The sequence below is a fragment of the Pteropus medius genome, unplaced genomic scaffold (genome assembly GCF_902729225.1).
Source record: "Pteropus medius unplaced genomic scaffold, Ma_sr-lr_union100, whole genome shotgun sequence".
Classification (NCBI taxonomy): Eukaryota; Metazoa; Chordata; class Mammalia; order Chiroptera; family Pteropodidae; genus Pteropus; species Pteropus medius.
In genome coordinates, this window is record NW_024342475.1 from 1,671,983 (window position 1) to 1,693,695 (window position 21,713).

General features: G+C 53.0%; 2 protein-coding genes across 2 annotated transcripts in view; one reads left to right on the forward strand and one right to left on the reverse strand.

Annotated features, from left to right (window-relative positions):
- Window positions 1-10,672, reverse strand: part of SYMPK (symplekin scaffold protein) — a 32,553-nt gene extending 21,881 nt beyond the window's left edge. The window contains 8 exon segments of the mRNA XM_039866248.1: window positions 637-807; window positions 2,114-2,363; window positions 3,042-3,168; window positions 5,419-5,492; window positions 5,584-5,637; window positions 6,890-6,955; window positions 7,085-7,208; window positions 10,519-10,672. Coding sequence (XP_039722182.1) covers window positions 637-807; window positions 2,114-2,363; window positions 3,042-3,168; window positions 5,419-5,492; window positions 5,584-5,637; window positions 6,890-6,955; window positions 7,085-7,208; window positions 10,519-10,631 — 979 coding nt within the window. The 5' untranslated portion in view covers window positions 10,632-10,672.
- Window positions 10,673-11,371: 699 nt separating this feature from the next.
- Window positions 11,372-17,831, forward strand: FOXA3 (forkhead box A3). Its single transcript, XM_039866250.1, has 2 exons — window positions 11,372-11,643; window positions 16,081-17,831. The coding sequence occupies exons 1-2, from the start codon at window positions 11,575-11,577 to the stop codon at window positions 17,062-17,064; spliced, it is 1,053 nt and encodes a 350-aa protein (XP_039722184.1). The 5' UTR covers window positions 11,372-11,574; the 3' UTR covers window positions 17,065-17,831.
- The last annotated feature ends 3,882 nt before the right edge of the window (window positions 17,832-21,713 follow it).

The following is a 21,713-nucleotide window of genomic DNA, read 5'->3' on the forward strand; positions in this document are numbered from 1 at the left end:
AAGATAGGCTTGTAATCTCTTCTTGGCCAATCAGAAACAATGGGCACCAGCCCTTGAACTTTTGCTGGAATGACTGAGAAGGAGACGCTCTCTTTCCCTGGGGTTGCCAAGTGGATAGAATGGAAGCCTGGAGCTATTGGGGGCCATCTTTGCCACCCCAAAGAAAGAGACGCAGAATGAAACCAACGTGGAGAAAATAAGAACCAAGCGATGGAGACAGATCCATGATCTGCACACGCTCACACAGCAACCCCAGACTTTCTGGTTTTCTTACACGCACAAAAGTAGAGAAAACAGTATAATGAATCACTATCCACCCGTCAACATTTCGCTTATCTTGGCTCATCTATCCTCCCTGCTATTTTGGGGGGCAGGGGGAAGCTGGTATATTTTGAAGTATTTCTCAGACATCGTATCATTTTACCCACACATACCTCAATATAAAATCCAACTTTGAACCAGGTTTCTGTCACATGCAACCAAGAGACTCCTACCTAATCTAGAGACTCCTTCCCTGTGTCCACAACCTAGTAGATTAATGACAAATCCCTCGGAGGCCTATTACGTAGAGCTCGCATTTCCTCAGGGAAGAGTGGACCGGTCAGTGACGTGGGGAAGGGGAGGGGACCAGCCTACCGTGCAGGGTTTCGTAGGCCTGGATCACCTCAGACATGAACATGGGCCTCTGGCGGGCGATATTGGCGAGGGAGCCCAGTGCTGTGGTCAGGTTGATGGAGGAGATGGCGGGGTGCACCATGAACTTGAGCAGCTGCTCCAAGGCTGCTTTGCCCTCTTCCCATAGCACATCTAATGAGGGAGAGAAGAAATCCAGTTAGTAGAAGCCTTTCTCCCAGGCCTCTGGAGAGAGTAGCCTGTGGGGCCAAAAGGAGATACATAGATGGCTGTGAATGGCTGAAAAACAGCAAATCTAGTGTTGATGAGTCCTATGAGACTATTAATAAATACAAAAATTTAGTGACGAGGAGGCTCAAAGCATGGGCTTGCAACAGTGAATGACCAGAAATAATTTTAAATATCCCACTACATGAATCTGACTGTACGAACCATGATAATATAAAACTCTGAATATGCATGTATGTGCACACACACAGACATAGGACTCAAAGTCCTCTGTACCACCACCCTCCTTGATCCAGTCCCCAAAAGTTAACCCTTTGCAACTTTGTTGCATATCTTTCTGGACATTTTCTATGCAAAAACATACTGGATGCCACATTACTTGAAACAGTGAGTAAAAATAGAATGTAAAAATAGATGTAACCAAACAATGAAAGATTGTATAGCAACTGAACATGACTTTGATAGAGAAAGATGTAACTTAAGAGAACATCATTGAATTAAAAAGGTAAACAGTACGTAAGAACAGCTAGCGGTTGTGGAATGCTTACTGCGCCGGCCACGTTAACTTACCAAATGCTCACAACTACACCCTAAAGCAAATGCTATAACAATGACCCCCAATTTACCAGTGAAGAAACAGACTCAGAAAGAACAGGTCGCTTTTTCAATGAAACACAAACCACTACACTCTCATGCTTCTCAGCTGAAAATATTAAGCACGGTCCTATTTTTTATAAACAAAAAAGCCAGCAATGCAGAAACTATGAACACATACAGACAAATATCTGTCTCTACGTAGAAAAGGTCTGGAAGGAAACAACACTCAGCATTATTTACCTCCGGAAACAGGACTTGGGGGGAGGGTATTTCCCCTTTACACCCCTCCGTATTTATTGCCTGACACTTCAGTAGTGTCCGTGTACTATTTCTCGAATTTGCAATTAGGAAGACAGTAAAACTAGCTAGAATTGATGAAGTGCTCACATCTTCATGGAACCTCACTACAAACCTGCGAAAGGGGTACTACTATCGCATCCATTTTCCAGAAAGAAAATGAAGTTCAGAGACAAGTAACTTGTCCAAGTTCAATACCGAGTAAGTGTTGAAGCTGGGATTTGAACCTAGCGTCAGGGCTCTCAAGCACTGCATTATACTGTCTCCAGAAATGTAAGACCAAGAGGAGGGGAGAAGGAAGTGGACGGGGGCTGGTGCGATGACAGACAGACGGCACCAGCTGACGGGCGGCACTCACTGTACTGGATGTAGGGGTGGTCACGAGGGATTCGGTCCAGGCTGATGTCGTGCTCTTGGCGGCGGGGCACCTCTGAGTCAGCCAGGCGGGGTGACAAGGTGACAATGAGGCCTTCCACAAACTTGATGGCGTGGGTGCGGACACCATCGTTGTCAGAGTCCAACAGCAGAATGATGTCCCCAGCCATGGCAGACACCATGTCCCAACAGGCCTCCTGGAGCTCACTGATGACCCGTGACTTCACCATCCACTGGGAGTGGGCCAGGCAGGAAAGGAGATGGAGAAACAGGGACAAGACATCGATTTCCAACTCTACCACTCCCCAGGGACCCATAAATGATGATGAATACTTTTACCTGGGACACATTTACTGAGTTACAACCTGTCCCAGGCCCCGTGCTAGGTGATACCGGGGATAGGGCCCAGTGGTCACGTCCTCAAAAGGTTCGCAGTGAGAGCCCAGTGATAAAGACTCGAATCTTAAGACAAAGGAATAATGCTGACCTCACGAGGTGGTGACAGAGATTAAATGGATTCATTTTTTCATTACTGTTAAAGGAACATCACACCATGGTGTGTTCTTTACCTTAGAGCATGTAACTACAGTCCACAATTAATATTTCTGTGATACTTTCGTTAGGGTCTGTCTGCCCTCATTGGGCCAGGAGCACCACGAGGGCAGGCCTGGCCCACCCTGGTCACAGAGGAGGTACTCGGGGACCGTCTGCTGAATGCATAAACGCACGGATAAGTGGATGCAAGTTTAGGTTAATGGCTAATGCTGCCCATTAGACAACATCAGATGTCTCTGTTGTCCCTTCCCAAAGATCAACAGCACATCTTGCCCGAAAGAATCTGATCTGACCCTGGTTTTGACCTCTGACAGAAGAGTCTACAAACGAGACCTGTCAGGTCAGGGAGCGCGCACCTGCAGGGCCACCTTGTAGAGCTGGGTCATGGTAAGGATGGCCTTCTTCACCACGTTCACGTTCTCGTCCCTCAAGAGCATGTTGAGGTTCGCGATCAGTTTCAGCAGTAACTCAATGTCTCGCTTGCTGGGGGATGGAGGAAGAAAGGCAAGGTCAAGGTGGTCTCCGGGCAGACGAAAGGAACGTGGGGTCCACGAGGGAAGGGGACTCAGGGTCGGAGTGTCAGGAGACTGGAATGGGGGTGGGCAAAGTCAGGGACCGCACCTATCTTGTTTGCCGGCACTGCCGGAAGCTGAGACTGGCACCTCCGGCCACAGCTGCCCCTGAACCCTCTATCGCTCATGCGGCCCCCACTCTTCTGCTTTAGTAGGGTCCTGCTGCTGCTCACACAGGGCCAGCAAAGCCAGACAACTGTGTGAGTTGGGGCGACCATCTCATTTAGAACAGCACCTACCTCATAACTTGCCAAAATTGCAACAATACACGTATAGTGCTTAGAGCAGTATAGAAAGCACTCGTTAGCCATTACTACTTTAAAACACTTCACTTGATGTAACCACTAGTTTTGTTTACTCATTTGTTTACCTAAATCTGAGGGCTCTGAAAGGGGGGCCCTTTTCGATCTGAGTCCTAGCAGAGTCCCATTTTTTTGTTGAAGAATGAAAGGCCTTCAATAAATATTTGTTCAATGAATAAAGAAATTCGAGAAGGCCACACCTAGAGCTCAGAGCATGAATATCGTTTTCACAGCATGTTATAATCTGAAATTAAATATTAAGATAATTAGTCAAAAGATAAACAACTCGACCGTCAGTTACCTGAAAGCCGGAACAAAATCTGTTTTTACTCAGTCATATTCCTACGGCCAACACAAGTGCCTGGCACATAGCAGGCATATAATACATTATCGGCTGAACAAATAGTTTTTTAGAAGCTCAGAAAACTTACCACAAATTCTCCCAGTAAAAGGTAGATACTGAGAATTTGAGTAATGGCCAAATTTAACATGGGTTAGAATCCCAGGCCGGCCACCTACTGGCTGTGTGACCTTAAGAAACTCGCTTCCCCTCTAGTCACAGTTTTACCTTCAGTTAAATAAGCCAAACAACTAATGCATAATGTTATTCTGAGGATAGAATAACGAGGTAGGTAAAGTGCTTAGTACGGTGCCTGACAACTAGAAAATGTCGCTAAGTAGGGGCTATTTTATTTCCTCCCAGTTACAAAGTACGCAGTAAACGTTTAATAAACAAATGACTCAGCTTGAGCAAGTCTCTTTCATATTCTGAGCCTCAGTTTCCCTTTCTACAAAGAAGGCAAACAAAGTCTCCATCCCAAAGGCTGCTGTAAAGATCACAAGTGACAACTGAGGACAGGATTTAATTCAATGCATGGTAAAGGTTCCATGTGGTTACTATTATGATTAAATTCTTGTTCAAGAGATAGGTATTCAGCCCCTCCTATGTGGACACGGGCACAGTGGCCCACCATACAGAGAAGTCCTGCCCTCGGGAGCTTATGTTTTTGTGGGGCAGAGAAGCAACAAGGTAATTCCAAGAACACTATAAAGAGGAGCGAAGACAGGGTGCGAGAGGCGTGGGCTGTACTAGCACGACCAGGAGGGACTTCGGAGGAAGACCGGAGAAAAGAGAGGGAGTAAGCCAGGTGGCTCCCTGGAGGTGAGTGTCCCCGGCAGGCACAGCAAGCTAAGAGGCCAGGGAGCCAGGGGACATGAGTGAGGATCAGAGAGGCTGCCAGGAGGACAGGCGGAAGGGGGAGGAGCTCGGGTTCCCATCTAGGCGAGACGGCGGTCAGTGGACGTCTCAGAGCAGTGTGTGCCAAGGTCGGGTGTACATTTTGGCAGGGTGGCTCTGGCTGCCACGTGCCGAAGGAAGCAGGAGATGGGGATGGCGTTTCCTTTTGGCGGGGGAGATAAAAATGTTCTGGAACCAGATTGTGAATGTGCTAAATGCCACTGAATTGTTCACTTAAAAACAGTTAATTTTCTGTTATGTGAATATCATTTCAATTAAACAAAATAGAGAGTGGAAGCAGGGAAGCCCAACAGAAAGCCACCGAAGCCATCCAAGCAGGAAGTAATGATGGCTTCGACCAGCATGACAGCATGGGAAGTGGCCGAAAATAGTCAAATGCTGTTTACATTTTGAAGGTAGAGCCAATAGTCCTCACTGTAGATGTGAAGTGGGGCAGAAGCAGCGGAAATAACAGATGACCTTATGACACATCTGCTGGGGAGTCTGCATGGGGGATGGGTCTGGGGAGAAGAGGGCGGGATCTCGGGCAGGGCCCGGCCGGGAGCTGAAGAGGCCGACTGCACTGGGGGTGCTGCCAGGGGCTCCCTGTGCCACCCCATACCATGCCTCCTCGATGAAGCCGATGACAAATTTGCGTACTTCAATCGATTTGTCTACTTGGAAAGCGATGATCTCCTGTCAAGGTCAGGGAGAAGGTGGGTCAGGGCTGTACAAGGATCCACCCCCGCCCTATACCCGTGCCCTGGCTCTCCCATCAGCCACTCACATCCAGGAAGTTGTCTAGTAGTGTGGGATCTTTGTTGATGATCAGTTCCTGGACCTGGAGGGAGATTGGGGATGGGAGGAGAAACACGTGTATAGGGTCCGATCGGTGTGGCTAGGAGCGTGCAGGGGAAAAGAGCATGGAGGTAGGCGGTGGCTAAAGCAGCTCAAACCTGGCTCCGCCACTCCCTACCACAGGCTGGGCAAATGGCTTTCCCTGAGTCTCTTCTGAAAATGGGGATCTTAAATACCAACTCCTGGGGCTGTCGTGAGGCTTCAATAAGATCTCACAAGGCTTGAGTCCCGGTGGAGAGTGAGTACATGATACGCAAGGGGCTGAAGCAAAGAGGGACGAGCTACCGGACTCCTGCCTTCCTGAGGCTCGTCCATCAATTCTCCCCTCTCCCTCTGCTTCCGCTCCCCATTGCCACTGCTACAATTTGTGACAGTGGGAACCCGTTTCCCAAGGTCCCTATACTTGCCAGGCTCTTTGGAATAAGCCCTCCCCACAGACATTCTCATAAAAGCCCAGCAGCGCTTACGCAGGCCAGGCTTCTCCAACCCGAGGCGCTTGAATGGCCCTCACGGCCACGCCCCACCAACGTTGGAGACCCCATCAGTCCCCACGCTATTGCTGAGGTGAAGTTAGCTACCCAAGTCCACACGATGAGCAGGTAGCAGAACTGGGGTTCTTGCCCAGGGAACCTGAACCCCTCCCCAATCTCTGACCTCCACCTGTCTCCAGTTCTGAACCACACACACCTACGCTCCCCTTATTCCAATTTCCCATGTCCTTCTGCCTCTGAACAAGCTACTGTATCTTCTTCTCGAGTCCCTCTCCTCATTCTCCAGGCCTCGGCTCAGGTGTCTCCTTTTCCAGAAAGCCCTCCGTCACTCCTCACCCCTAGGCTGGTTCAGGAGCTCCCCCCGGACTCCTCCATCCCAGCCCTGCTTTCTGGGTCCTCACTGTCTCGTGACCTGCGTGTCTTCCCCACAGGGCAGGACCCTGGCAGAGAGGAAATGCAAGGATGAAGAGCGCAAGATTTGGTAGAATCCAGCATTCAGGTCCCCGTTAGGCCAGCTCCCAGCTGAGTGGCCTTGGGCTAATTATTTACACTCCGAGACCCCTTCTTTCTATATAAAATGGGGATGAAATTATGCTGCCTCACAGAGCTTTTGTGAGAATTGAGGGAGAGCATGCCTGTACAGCACTGAGCACCACCGCAGGCTCATCCTAGGTGCTTAAAGGGGGACACGAGAGTGACTACCAGTGTTTTCTTTTTCACAGGCTCCCGTGCCCCCTCCCTCACCTGTTTGAGCACTGTGATCTTTGAATCATTGGTGATCAGCGCTGCCTGGTTCAGGAGATCCACCACCTGGAAGGCAAGAGAGAGGCAGGTGATGGTGCCAGCCTTGCCAGCCCAGCCCCCTTGGCACTCCCTGGGCTCTGCCACCTGGAGGGGGCTGTGGCCCTCCCTGCTCCAAGCCCGTCTCTCCATACTCACTCTCTCTGAGGTGGTCATGCCGTCGATGCCCGGCCCCTCCTCTTGTGTGAAAAACTGCGATGCCACGCTCCGGCGAGTGATGCTGTCCCCACTGCTGCCTGCCATGGCTGCTGTCCAGTACTCCCTGGAGAAGAAACAGACAGATGAAGCCCTGTGGGTGGGCCAGACCTTCATCCCACTATCCACAAAGGGCTCAACTCTCTTTTCCAGCCTGTCTGTCCCTGTTGGGTCTTCTGAAGGCCCTTCCTACTTCAAGGTCTGTCTCGGGCTGTGACACAGAGGTTGTAGTTTGGTGGAGACCGACGTCTAGTGGAGTACCAAGCCTCATCTCCAGTACTTTACACGTAGCAGACTGACCACAAACATCTGCCAAATGACGGAGCAAATGAATACGCGGCAGCCATCTCCCTGGCCTCAGTGAGTCCTGTCTCTCCCTCTGGCCTGTCCTCTGGACTGGACGCCAGAGCAAGCTTTTTAAAGCATAGCTCTGAGGAAGATGTCGCAAAGTCCTGCACACAGTAAGGACTCGATACATCTGAAAAGGCTTAGTTAAATTATGTCTCGGCCCTTTTCTGGACTGCTACGGAGTTGTTTCAAAAAAAGGGGTGGGGAGGGGAGCCTTTTGGGCCTCTGTCCCCAAATCACACTGGCACGATTTTGAAATAAGAAGACTATCAATCACAGGACTATTCATAATAGCAAAATACTATTAGCAACCCAAGTGTTCTCAAATAGGAAGACTGGATGAAAAACTATGATACAGTCACATGATCAAATACTATGCAACACGGAAAAGGAATGAGGAAGGGGAAAAGAGAAATGAGGCAAATCTATATATACTGATAAACACTGAGCTCCAGCATATAGTCGGTGAAAATAAATAAGGTGAAAGATAATGTTTACTGTATGTTCCCTTTTTACAAAAGAAATGGAACCACGTATGAATGCTAAAGTTAAAACGAAACAAAACAAAACAAAACTGAAAGAACCAACCAAAAAGCGAAAGATGAGGGAAACGGTTGAAAACATCTGTTGGATATCCGTGTATTATAGTCATAAAGATGCCCACAACGGCCTGCTGGATCACGGAATATGTGCAATTCAAGCCACTTCTGTCGTCTGTGTATGTACACACAGGCTGACCCGAGTCAGCTCTCCCTTTCTGTGAAACATGGTGGCAACACCATCTACCTCTGAGGACTATCCTGAGTAGGTGAGTTAATATACACAGTAATCTTGACATGAGCGCAGCTGCCATTTTTGCGTGCATGGGAAAAAATTTGAAGGATACTACACAAACAGTTAACAAACATTTGAGAAGGGTGAAAAAGATGCATCTTTTAAGAGGAACATATATTCTGCACATAGTAGTTATTCGACAGGTGTCTACAGAATGAACGACTGTCCAACGGCCTCCTTCCTGGTCTCCCCGCTGCCTGTCATCCCCACATTTGGCTTTGAGTCGAAAGCAATGTCCTCATCAGGGCCTAGGACACCTTCTATATACTCACCCCTTCTACCTCTGCCCTCGTTTACCTCTCTGCCCTCTTTGCTCCAGCTGCTCTGGCCTCCTTGTTGTCCCCTGAATATGCCAAGCATGTCCCTTCCTCAAAACTTGTTTCTCTTCCTACTGCCTGGAATACTCTTTCCCCAAATACTGACACAACTCCCTCCCTCCTCATTTTCTTCTGGGATCAGTTTAACTATCTTGGCAGTGAGGTTATCCCTGACCACCCTATTTTGAATTTCCTCTCCCCATCTGCGTTGCTTTATTTTTCTTCACATTTACCATCATCAACACACTACCTATCTGTAAGCTCCCTGAGGGCAAATTTGTATGTGTATTCACTTTGTATTTCTCCAGTATGGAGCGGTGCTTGGCACCTAATAAGTGCCCGATGATTATGTGTTGAGTGAACGCCAAAGAGCTTTCCCAAACACTAGGCTTAGTATCTCTTCCCTCTGGCCCTAGAATGCTTGAAAAATAACAGCTAATATTTACTGAACACTTAATACATGCTGGGCACATTTCTAATACACGTCGTAACTTATTTAAACCTGACAGCACAAACTGAGGTAGGCACTATTTTTAATCTGCACTTTATAGATGAGGACATTTGAAGGCTGGGGAGGGAAAGTTAAACTTGACAGAAGGCCTACAGCTTTTAAGACCTAGCAGTATGGCTGCAGAATCTGTCTTCCTCACCATCGTGCTAAACTGCTTCTCTGAAAGCAACTGCTTCTCCCCCGCAGGTCTGTTCACACAAGACAAGGGACACCGCCTCCCAACAACCAGCATCCTGCCGACCCTCATCAGAACGTAATGAACCTTTACGTGACGAGCCTTTTTGTCATGATGTTATGTTGAGATCCACCAACATTTTTTACCATGTCTTTCCTCTTCCACCTTTTGTTTTATGCTTTTATTTTTTAACGTGTATACATACTTCCCTTTCTTTTAAACAAAGGGAGCATGTGATAAAAACCGTCTTCCTTTCCATTTCTTTTCGCTTAATATATGCTGAAGCCCATTCTCTCAGTGTATAGAGACTCCTCCTTCCTTTTAACAGTTGCATAGTATTTTATCATGTGGATGTTATTCGGTTTTTTTTTTCTGCCAGTCTTCCTATCAAAGAACATTTGGGGTGTCCGCAGTCTTGCTTTTATCAACAATCAGTTTCCCCTTCCCTTCCGGGGTACTCCTTATGGGGTACCATTGCCCCACCCCCACCTGGGGGCATGACGACTCCCCTCACAGATCGTGCTCCGGGAGTATCTTCCATTCATTCAACGAATATTAACTGGGCATCTTCAGTGTGACCGGCGCTGTGCTGGGAACACAGCAGTGACAACACACACCTAGTCCCTGCCCCCGTGGAGCTCACGGAGACAGGCATAATCGAACAACCAAACAAAAGGTCCAATAACAAATAAGACTACACGTGACATGAAGTATAGGAACGGAGACCTATGAGAGCGTTTAATAGGCGGATTCAGGGACGGATGGCAGGAAAGGAGGGCTTCGCAGAGGAAGTGATGTCGGGGCCGAGACCCGAGAGATGAATGGGAGTCAGCCGGGCAGAAAAGGTGAAAGGATGCTGCGGGCAGAGGGGACGGCGTGTGCAAAAACCCTAAGGCCGGAAGGCGCATGGCCAGTTTGAGGAACTAGAAAGCCAGTGCAGCTATTCGAAGGGAGGAATGAGCAGAGGCAGCGCTGAGGCCGGAGGGGCGGATGCGCCTTGGGGGCCACGTTGGAACTTTGCCCTGAGGGCACCAGGGAGCCACGGGAGGGTCCAGAGGAGAGGAAGAAGCTGGGGTCCGAAACGTCATTGCTCCTTTCTCCTCGAATGCGCCCCTACCCCTCCGCCAGCGCCCCTGCCGCCTCAGGGTTCTTCCTCCCTTGGTCCCCGGGCCCCCACGCCAGCCCCGCTCACCGCGGCTCCGGCCTCCGTCCCCCTCGCGCCCCCTCAGCAGCGCCTCTTCGCAAACACCGCCGCCGCCATCTTCCGCTCGCCGCCGTGACGCTGCGCACGCGCCGCACATGCATGGTCGCCGGGAAATGGAGTCCACGTAGCAGGCCAACCCCCGCCCCTGCCTCCCGCGCAGCCCGCGGCCTTCCGCCCTGCCCCAGACTACTCCGGGCAGCTCTTCGTTTCCGGCCTCCGGGCGCGGTGCCTTCTGGGAAGCGTAGTCCTTTGGCCGAGGCTCGGGACGGGAAGTGAGACAGAGGCTTCTGGGAAATGGAGTTCACAGTGGTTCTCAGTCCCTGGACGGCTGGTGTTAGGGAGACTGGAGAGTACGCGTAGCGAAGCTTCTAGGTCTTGGAGGTGGTCTGTTGCCCTAGTGGGGTCTTGAGCACAGGCCCGGATGTCCTCCACCTTTGGTCCAGACCATTTACACAGCTCGGAGCACTCCCAACTGTCGGAAGCTTCAGTATTACAGTCCGTCCAACGGAATGTCGTTTCGAGGGTCTCTTACCGGTCCTTACAGTGGCGTATCTGGACCTCCGGAGTTCACTGCACTCCGAGGCCCCTTTCCTCCGCGGCGATCGTGCCGGGCTCTGGCTTCTCCGTCTCTCCTGTCGAGATGACGAAACACCCTGGTTAGAGGGCCTCAGGGGTCTGCCCTGAATATCAACAGCGTCGCCCACCACTAGCTCCCTCACTCTTCAGCCATCTCTAGCTCTCGCGTCCCCGGGCTGCGGCCCCCGGCGCCTGAGGTCTCTCTCCTCGCAGTCCCGCAGGGGGCGCCCCAGTCCGAGCACGACGCCTAGGGGGAGGCGGGAAGGGAGCCCGGGGCGGGCGACGTCGGGGGGTGTCCCGGCGCTATAAAGCGTGGGCCGCCTCCCGCGGCGCCCGGGACGGCTGGGACCCTGGGCAGTCGGACGGGCGGGCGCCGGTTGGAACTCGGGCCGTGCGGGCTGCAAGATCCGGAGCGCTCGGTTCCCCCCCGGGCCGGAGCCGGGGCAGGTGGGGGCGCAGGCCCGGGGGATGCTGGGCTCGGTGAAGATGGAGGCCCATGACCTGGCGGAGTGGAGCTACTACCCGGAGGCGGGCGAGGTGTGTCCTCGGGGATGGCGGAGCGAGAAGTGGGGGAGCAGGAATCAGGGTGTGGGCTTAAATGGGGGGCGAGGACCGGGGTGCGGGCTCAAATGGGGCTCCAACTAGAGTTGAGGAGTAGAAGAAATTGAGACAACCGAGACCAGGTGTAGGAGTCAGGGACGGGCGACCGGCATGGAAGCGCGGTTTCCCCAGGCTAGTCGGAGCGAGGGATAAATGGGAATCAGGAAAACTTAGGCAAGCGTCAGGTCCTATCTTAAACGTGAGGGCTAGGAATTGGGGACCCCAAATCTAAGGAATTAAAATGAAAAAAACGGAGCTAGGAGTCAGACCTCCAGGATAGGGACAGAGCTGAGGGATTAGGAAGTGGGTTCAAAACTGAGGGAAAAGACGGGAGCTAAGGGGTGAGAGAGGGAGGTCACCATTAAGGGAAGTCTGAGGTGGGAGCTCAAGGTTAGAATATAGTGTTAGAGATGAGAGTTATGCGATAGAAATCAGAATTGGGGTTCCGGGATAAGGATCAGGGTGCGATCTAACATAAGGTCAGAAATTGGGGTTAGTGCTCAGGAGTTCTTATCCAACTTTTTGGGAGTCTGAAATGACAGGTGGATTAGAGTTGGGGTTCTGATACACGGGGGTCCCGATGGGGTCGGAATTGGGAGCCGGACAGCAGAAAAGGGGTCGATTATCATTCCCCACCCCCATCCCTGCTCCTGACCCTCACCCCTTCCAACTGAACTTCACCGGTTTAATTGTTCTTAGAGACCCTCAGCAGGGATTCTCCTTGGTGGAGGCTGAAGGGTTTCAGATTTCGCACCTCCCTACCCCCCTTCCAGTAATCCCCAGTAATTGCTAATGTCCTCGCCAGCTCCATCTCTGACGAGACCACCCTGGAGTGAGGGTAGCGGGTTAATTCCCTCACCCCAGCAGACAGAAAGTCCTTCCCTGAGTCTAACTCCCATTCCCCTTGCTGCAAGGACTACTTAGCTCGCTCTCTCCATAGCAACATTGTCAAGTGGAGAGGGGCTCAGAGTCCTAGCTGGAGGGTTATGGGGATCTGGATACTTAAATTCCTAACCTGGAAGGGACTGTGAACCCGGTATGTATGTGTGTTAGAGTCTGGAATGACTGAATTTCCAAGGGGACAGATCACCAAGGTGCAAATTTATGTGCAGAAACGTGTGGTGTGAAAACTGTAGGTGGGGACTCTGGATCTGAGCCTTCGAGCCTTTGTGCCAGGAGGGGCCAGTCCTGGGGCTTTGGAGGTGTGAGGTGCACGTGGGGTGGGGCAGGCTGACCAGGGAAGGGATTGGGAGAGCTGAGAAGTGGAGACCTGCGGCTGGAGGTGTCAGAAGGCAGAGAACAGATTGGAAGTGAAGGTTCCCAGGTGGTGGGGGCATCCCAGCTGAACCCCCGGAGAGTTCAGAGTCTAGGGACGAGATTTAAGGGAAGTAACTACAAATCAGTGTTTGGAGGGACACATCTTAAGTAAATTGTGGGGGTCTAGCATGGAGGAGTTATTTGGGGCACAGTCTGAAGATCGGGGGACATCGTTTCATACATTGAGGAACAGTCTAGAGATGATCAGCATTTGGGGGCATATTTTGAAAGAGTCGACATGTGGGAGACTGGAGGTGGAAATACCGCCTGAGGGTCTCCCCAGCCTTGACATTGGCTGACCTACCGCCTCCCCTAGGTGAGAACAATGGGTCGAGAAACATTTGCATTCACTCAGCAACTGCGAACCGTGAGGTCTCCCAAATTGCTTCTTGCCCTTCATGTCCTACTGCTCGGGTGATGTTGACATCCCCAGGCTGTATCATCCTGGGTTCCTTTCGGTTCTCACAGATCAGCTAGTCCAACTGCTCCCCCATTTTACAGATGGAAAGCCTGAACTCCTGGAGTGTTGGGGGGTGTTTGAGGTCCTGGGCAGAGACTAGGACTAGAACTAGAACTAGGCTTCTGGCTTCACACGGCCTCCCTCTGCTCTCGGCACACCCTTCTCCGGAGACAATAAGGAAATGAAAGAGGAGAAATTTCAGCCTCCTGGGATGGGGGTGCAGGTCCCCTGAGGGCTTTCCCCCCAATCTCAGCCCCGCCCTGGCAGGGAGATCCGGCTCAGGGCTCAGACCCGGACACTGGGGGTTCATCCCAGCCCCGGGGCGTGGGAAAGCCTAGGGTGGATTAGGGCAGCTGGAGTGCTAGAGGTCAGACCTCAAGGAGGACTTCCGGGTGGGTGGGTAACCAGAAAAGTGGGGCTCTGGGATCCCAGTCCGTCTTCCTGTGATACGATAGAGTCTGCCTGAGTTGGAAAAGTGGGGGGGAGGTTGCAGAGGGATTTAGGAATTCTCTGTAGATCCTCCCCCCCTCCCAAATCCATCACCTTCTCCCTCCATCTTCCCTTAATCTGGGGAGGGGGCAGAACCAGCCAACCAGGGAGGAGACCGGTGCATGGGGGAGGGGACTGGCTGGGATTCCCATTTCCATGTGAGACTTTTGGGGAGAGGGTGATACTGAGGAAAGGAGGCAGATAGATACAAAGGTGTACTGAAGGGGAGAGGCGTGGGGTAGAGAGAGAGACAGGGAGAGGTAAAGGGAGAGAGCGTGGGGAGGAGAGGCAGAATGGGAAAGGGAAAGACAAGAGGAGAACAGATAAACATGGGTCCTGAGAGATGCACAGATACACAGAGCCGACAGGGAGATTCCCAGGCACCTCGGAGGAAATTGCTACCTGGACAGATACGTGAAAGAGCAGAGAGTTTCTGGACTGGATCATAAACCTGGCTTGGTTGCCACCTGTCCCTGACTTCCAGAGAAACCCAGGCAATTTCCTTTTCTGTCTGGACCTCGAGATTTGCAGACACAGTGATAGGGAATGAGATGGGACCCACCGCCTCATAGCAAAGGCGGCTCCAGCCAGGGCTAGAGCAGCACCCACAGTGCGATGAGACCCCGGTGGGGGCAGGGAGCAGTGTAACCTGGCAGATGGAGGATTGAAGGAGAGAGGATGGAAGACAGTGGATGAAAGGAGTAAATACTCAGAAAGAGAAATCACCATCCACCATGCTTCCTATTTTCTGAATCTTGTTCACTTCCTGCTGGACGTCAGCTCCACACGGGCAGGCGTTTCAGTCTGTCCTGATCACTGTCTTTATAGCGTGATCAGGACACCATTCTGGAACCAGGCCGCCTGGATTCAGAATCCCAATTCTGCCCCTTCCTTGCTGTGTGACCCCAACTCTCTGGGACTCAGCTTGCTCAGCCGTAAAATGGCCATCATAATAGCGCCCCCCCACACCACACCCCATAGTGCGGTCGGTCGTAGAGGTGAAAAGGGACCTCTCTGTGCCTGGCGCAGAGTAGGTGGCCAATGAATCCCTGTCAAAATGATGGAAGAGTCTATGGAGGGTTGCTTAGAGACACAGCGATGTCCACCGCATTTCATGGATGCGTATTTTTTTCTGCATTTGAACATTTATGAAAGTGGAACGGCTCTTACAGCCGATGGTGTCAGGGATTATAACTGACAGTGTTTCTCTCCATTCTCACCGATGTTTAATACTGCAGCTTACGAATAGTGATGTCTTCTATTTGATGATCTATAATAAATAGATGATATGAGGTTGAAACATGTGATTTCTGATTGGCAAACATTTTTGACCTATCGAAAACTGTCATTTTATAGCCTAAACGATGGAGCGAGAGTACACAACGTAGATTAGGTCTCAATCAGCAGTTCTCAATTGGGGGGATGTTGGGACCTCTTTACACTCTTAAAAATGATTGAGGCTCCCAAGTTTTCCTTGATGTGGGTTATGTCTCTCAGTAGTTACCACATGAGAAAGAAAAACTGCGAAAAAAATTTAAATATGTTAATTAGTTTTAAAGTAGCAATAATTTGTTAGTAATAATGTATTTTTATTAAAATAACTTTATTTCGCAACATTTAGTTAGAGGAGAGGCACCGTCACATTTTTTGCAAATCTTCCGGTTCCATAGAAGACAGCTGGATTCTTGTAGATGCTTTTACATTCAGTTGTCACATATCATGCAGCCTCTGGAAATCTCCACTGTACACTCAAGAGAGAAAGTGAAAAAGGCTAGTCATATCTTGGCATCATATGAAAATAGTTTTGACCTCGTGGACACCCTAAAAAGGTTTTGGAGACACCCCAGGATGTCCCGGGCTATACTTAAGCATGAGCTCCAATGTGTGGGAGCACAGGGGGTGAGAACTGGGTCAGGGAGCGGGGTACATGAGGAGGCGGAAGAGAGAAAGACTTCAAGATGGCCCTCTACAGAGGAAGGTAAAGATGGAAGGGACTCATAGTGCAGGCAAGACAGACCGGTGGACACACAGAGGGTCCAGCCACCCCGTGCTGGCCAGCGAGTGGGGACCCACTGACCCCTTCCCCGTCTCTCTTTCTCTCCATGCAGGTTTACGCTCCAGTGACGCCGGTGCCCACCATGGCCCCCCTCAACTCCTACATGACCCTGAACCCTCTGAGCTCTCCCTACTCCCCCGGGGGTCTCCCTGCCTCCCCACTGCCCTCAGGACCCCTGGCGCCCCCAGCCCCCACAGCGCCCCTGGGCCCCACCTTCCCAGGCCTGGGCGCCAGCGGCGGTGGAGGCAGCGGCTCAGGGTATGGGGGCCCAGGCCCCGGGCTGGCGCATGGGAAGGAGATGCCCAAAGGGTACCGGCGGTCCCTGGCGCACGCCAAGCCCCCATACTCCTACATCTCGCTCATCACCATGGCCATCCAGCAGGCGCCGGGCAAGATGCTGACGCTGAGCGAGATCTACCAGTGGATCATGGACCTCTTCCCCTACTACCGGGAGAACCAGCAGCGCTGGCAGAACTCCATTCGCCACTCGCTGTCCTTCAACGACTGCTTTGTCAAGGTGGCGCGCTCCCCGGACAAGCCCGGCAAGGGCTCCTACTGGGCCCTGCACCCCAGCTCCGGGAACATGTTTGAGAACGGCTGCTACCTGCGCCGCCAGAAGCGCTTCAAGCTGGAGGAGAAGGTGAAGAAAGGGGCCGGCGGGAGCTCCGCCACCAGGACCAGTGCGGGGTCTGCCGCCTCGACCGCCACCCCCGCGGCCACCGTCACCTCTCCGCCCCAGCCCCAGCCTCCGCCCCCCGAGCCCGAGGCCCAGGGTGGGGAAGACGTGGGGGCGCTAGACTGTGGCTCGCCCCCTTCCTCCACACCTTATTTCGCTGGCCTGGAGCTCCCCGGGGAGCTGAAGCTCGATGCCCCCTACAACTTCAACCACCCCTTTTCCATCAACAACCTGATGTCGGAACAGACACCAGCGCCTCCCAAACTGGACGTGGGGTTTGGGGGCTACGGGGCAGAGGGTGGGGAGCCTGGGGTCTACTACCAGGGCCTCTATTCCCGCTCTCTGCTCAACGCGTCCTAGCAGGGGGGTGGGACCGTGGCGGGTGGGGCACGGCTGGAGTTGGCACCGTCAGGCTCTTGGGGCCTGCTTCTCCTGGTCACTTTGCTTGTCCCCTCCAGTTAACGTCTTGGTTGGTCTATTACTTAACTGCGGCGACTGTCGCTTGTGTGGGCATCGTGTCGATCTATTGGGTACTGTGGTAACTGCCGTTGACATCTCGGTGGACCCACTGGGAACTGCGAAGACCACCATGTCGATTGATACTATTGGTTGATCCTTTGGGTGCTCTGATGGCCGCCATTGGGGATGACATCTGGCTGGTCCCCTGGGTACCGTGATGGACATCCTCTTGGCTGACGCTTTGGGTGTGATGGTGATACCGTTTCAATTGCATCTTCTTTGGCTTCTTGGGTGCTGTGATCACTTCTTTTTGGTGGACATCTTGGCATAGTAGGTGCTGAGCTGGCCACCGTCCCACGTAACATCCTTTTTTTGCCCATTGGGTGCTATGACGGCCGCCATCTTGGCCGGCTGGCATAACCAGTGACAGCACCATGACAGCCGCCACAGCCCCTGTGCTGGCCATGTTGTCTCTTCGGTGTGAGTTGAGTGAGGGATGGAGATGAGAACATTTTGGGTTTTCTCCGGAGCCCGTTTCCCACTCCGGTCCAGGAGAAAACTGGACAGCACTGTCGGGGCGTGGGGAGTTTCTGCCGAGGTCTGGTTCTCGCCTGGGAAGTGGGGTGCTAGCTGTGTTGGGACATTAAAGGCATCGTTTCTGCCTCTTACGGATGTCTCTTCCTTGGTGGGTGGGCCTTATGGAACTCGAACACACGAATTGTTCCCCTCCCCTGTCCCCTCTCCTTCCTGTCCCCGAGAGCTGGCTGCCTCTGGGGGAGGGGCCAGGGGAGGCATTGACCTGACCTTTGGCTCTTTGCTGTCCCTGACCCCAAGGACAGTTTGCTCACAGATAGCAGCCCCCGCAGCAGTAGGGCCAGGGCAACAGGGGGAGGTGGCTGTGCAGTGACCAAGGCCAGCTCCCCACCCCCAGCCCCCAGACACACACCTCCAGCTCTGAGGCTCGGGGAGCCCAGGGGCTGCTCGGTTTTTGGTTAAGCTGGGGAGGAGGAGAGGGACAAACAAGGTGTTACCCAAAGGAGACTGTGTCGTGCGTGCGTGCGTGCGTGCATGCGCGTGCGTGTACACGTACCCACGTGCCTCTGGGTCACAGGAAATCAGTATGCCCACTGAGGTCCCAGAGGGTGCTGCTACCTTTTGTCCCTATGCTTTGATCGTGTGGGTTTGTCTGTACCTACTCTGAGTGTGTGCTTATTGTGGGCGCCTCAGGATGTCAGACTCGTGTGTGTGCCTTTGCGTGTATGTGGTTCTCTTACATGCCTGAGCCCCTCTGGGTGGGTCTCACGCTGTTCAGTGCGTGTCTCCACACGTCAGTTCATCTGCACACCCATTGTCTCAGCGAGTCTGAGTGTGACTACGTCGGTGTTGCGGGCGTGCCTGTCGTTGCGTGTTTCCCGTGTATCTCTGTGTTAGCATCTGTCCATGTTGGAAAGAAAGTCTGCCTGTGTTCATGTATGATGCCTGTCTTTGCTGCGTGCCTGTCACCGTCGTATGGAGGGTCCGCTGGTCCTGGCGTGTGTCTGTCACTTTTGTAGGCAGATGTATGGGAAGGAACTGGGTCCTCTTTGGACTGTTGGGGGCCTCTGGGCTTGGGGCTTGGGTGTCTCTGTTCCTCCATGTCTCTTTCTAGGCTGTGAGTCTAATGACTGTCGCTGAGATGTTTGGAGGACGTGGCTCTCTTGGAAATGCCATTGTATCCTTCCTGCCCCTCATTTCACGGAGTGGAAAGCGAGGCCCAGATGGGAAGGGACTGGGCCAAGTTCACCCCTCCAGGCTGGGGCAGGCGGGTGGGTCCGAAATGGTCTTTTCTTCGTTTCGCATTTGTCTTTCTTGGTTGCTGGGTCTCCATCACTCACTCATTCTGTTTAGTCATTGGAGGTGAAAGGCTGTGTTTATCCGCGTGTGCGTGTGCGTGTGCGTGTGCGTGCGATGTCTCCCCGTTTCTCTGTCCATCTTTCTCTTTGTCTCTTAGCGTCATCTCTGTCACTCCGTCCCTAGCCCTGTCTTCATGCCTTTATCCATCTCTGTCCCTTGGTTTTTTTAACATGTTCATTCATTCCTTACATTTGTCGCTCCTATGGTCTGCCCTGCTCCCTCACATTCTCTCCTTCTTCCTCTGAGCCTCTGTCTCTGTCCCTTTTTCTCTAGGGGGCCCCGACGCTTCCTCTCTTGGGGTCCACCTCCTCCCACTCCTTCTTAGGATCTCTGGCCTCTCTCTCTCCTCCTCGGCTCTCCCTCTCCCAGCTCCCTGAGTTTCCGCCTCTACCTGCCACCTCGCTCAGGCTGGGCCCTCTATTTCTGTCACTGTGCCCGCCTGCCGGCTGCGTGTCACCCCCGCCCCCTGCCGTGCTGGCTCCCTGTCAGCCGTCCCACCAGCCTCGCTGTCCTGGGCAGGCTGGGGAATTCCTCCTGGTTCCTGGAAAAAACAACTGGGGCCGAGAGAAAGGCCCTCAGTCTCCCCGGGCGCCCGCCCCCCTCCCTCGGGCCTGGGGGTCTCTCCCGGAGTCGGCCGGCCCAAGGCAGGAAGCCCTGCGGTTTCTGGCTTCTCCCAGGCGGCCTCCGGATCTGGCCCCCACCCCCCCGGCCAACAGCCCAAATATTATTCCGCAGGAGGAGTCGGTGGCAGCGGGAGGAGGCCCAGGCTGAAAGAGGCTTTCAGGGCGGCCAGGCCTGGGGCTTCCTGTCCCCAGGCTCGGGCCTCAGGCCGCCCCAGTGGGGACCTCAGGTGGCCGGAGGGGCGGGTGTTGTCGTAGGGTCCTGGGGGAGGGTGGGGCCATCCGTCAGGGTGTCTGGTGGCCACCGTCTCGGCTGGCGTGGGCAGGTGTGACCCCCACCCCAGGGACAGCCGGCCGATGTCCAGTGTGGAAAAGTACCACGGTCAGACGTGGGACGCGTGGACAGACAGGAGGACGCCAGGAATCAGGGATGGAGGAATAGCCATGGGGATACAGAAGCCTGGGCTGGGAACAGATGGACCTGAACACAGTTTGTGGACCTGAGGTGACATGGTCCAAGGGAGGGGTCCATGGGTGGGGAAACAGAGGGCCAGGGCAGGGTCCCTTCGGTGGGCAGAGGGCCTTCTGCATCAGAAGGCAGGAGATGACGATGATGATGACGATGATGAAAATAATAGCTACTAGGGCTTAGCCTATGTCCTGCCACGTGTGAAAACCTTACAGAATTGACTGACAGAATCTCTCGCCCCCCCTTTTTATTATAGGCGACACAGAGGCATGAAGAGGTGAATGATTTGCCCTAGACCACCCAGATGGCAGTGAGTTTGGGAGCTAGGACTTGAGCTCAGGTGGTCTGGCCCAAGTCAGCGCCCTTGACGGCTGAGCCGTTCTGGAGCCTGGGAGGGTCAAGAGCAGCACGGCAGGGCCCTGGGGTCCCCAGCCTTCTCACAGCCCACTCCAGCCACAACCTGCTATGGGGGGTGGCACTCCAGAAGCCACCAGTCTGGGCAGTTTAAGAGTGCATATGTGCGTGTCCGCGTCAGTATGTCACCGGGTATCATACATGCATTCTCGTGTCGGTGTGTAAGTGTCATGGTGTCTGCGGGCTTAGGTGTTCACTCTGCGATGCGTCTCTGGTTACTTGTGCGCTCACGCCTGTATGTCTCTGTGTCACTGTCTGTCGCCGGGTTTCTGTAGGTGTTGCTGTGTTTGTGACACTGTATATGCATGTGTGTTACTGTTCTGTCATTGTCTTCTGTGTGTCTGCCACTGTGTCCTCTGTCACTGTTTGTATTTTGTTGCGGTGTCTCTGTGCCTAATAATATGTTTGCCCATCATTGTGTCCTGCTGTCTGTTACTCTGTGTGCCTGTCACTGTGTCTGTTACAGTGTGTCTTTGTCACTGGGTTCTTTGAGTCTGTTTATGTCTCTGACACTCTGGGTCTGCCTATATCTGTCTCTGTGTGTCACTGTGTCTGTCCTCCTATGTGTCACCATCTACCCAGGTGTCACCGTGTTACTCACCACCCAGGCCACAGGTGGGCGTGTCGGGCCCACTGGTGCCAGAGCTGGGGCCCAGCCCATCCCACCCTCTCCTGCCATGGGCCAGGCTGGGCGCCTGTTTGCGGTGCCTGCCCCAGGTAAACACCAAGATCCGGAACCCAAGGGCCACCTCCCTCACCTCCGCCCTTGTCCCTCAGCCTGCCCCGGACTGGTCTGCACCAGAGCCCACGGGCAGTGCCCCCAAACTGGAGATGTGCCCAGACCCTCCCCCCAGCCTCCTCAAGTCCCAGCCTTGGTCCGGCCCTGTCTGTCTGTCTGTGTCTGTCTGTCTGGCTGTCTGCTTCTCTGTGTGCGTGTGCCTCTCTGGGCGTCTGCTGGTCTTTCTGTTTCTTTCTGTCCCTACCTCTCGCCACAGTTTCTCTGTGGCTTCGCCCTTTTCTAGAATGACCCTTGTCATCATTCTGTCGCTGTCCCTCTACCTCTAACTTTTTGTCTTTTCTCAGTGAAGTTTGATTTCTCTGTTTTTCTGATCTGTCTCCACTTGAGTCAGCCTACTCTCTGCCAGTTTCTAACT

What these genes read in the sequence shown, in the direction of transcription:
- FOXA3 (XM_039866250.1), top strand. Translation starts at nt 11,575, where the DNA reads ATGCTGGGCTCGGTGAAGATGGAGGCCCATGACCTGGCGGAGTGGAGC. An exon ending in ACTACCCGGAGGCGGGCGAG is followed by an intron (nt 11,644 to 16,080) that starts GTGTGTCCTCGG and finishes CTCTCCATGCAG; the next exon opens with GTTTACGCTCCAGTGACGCC.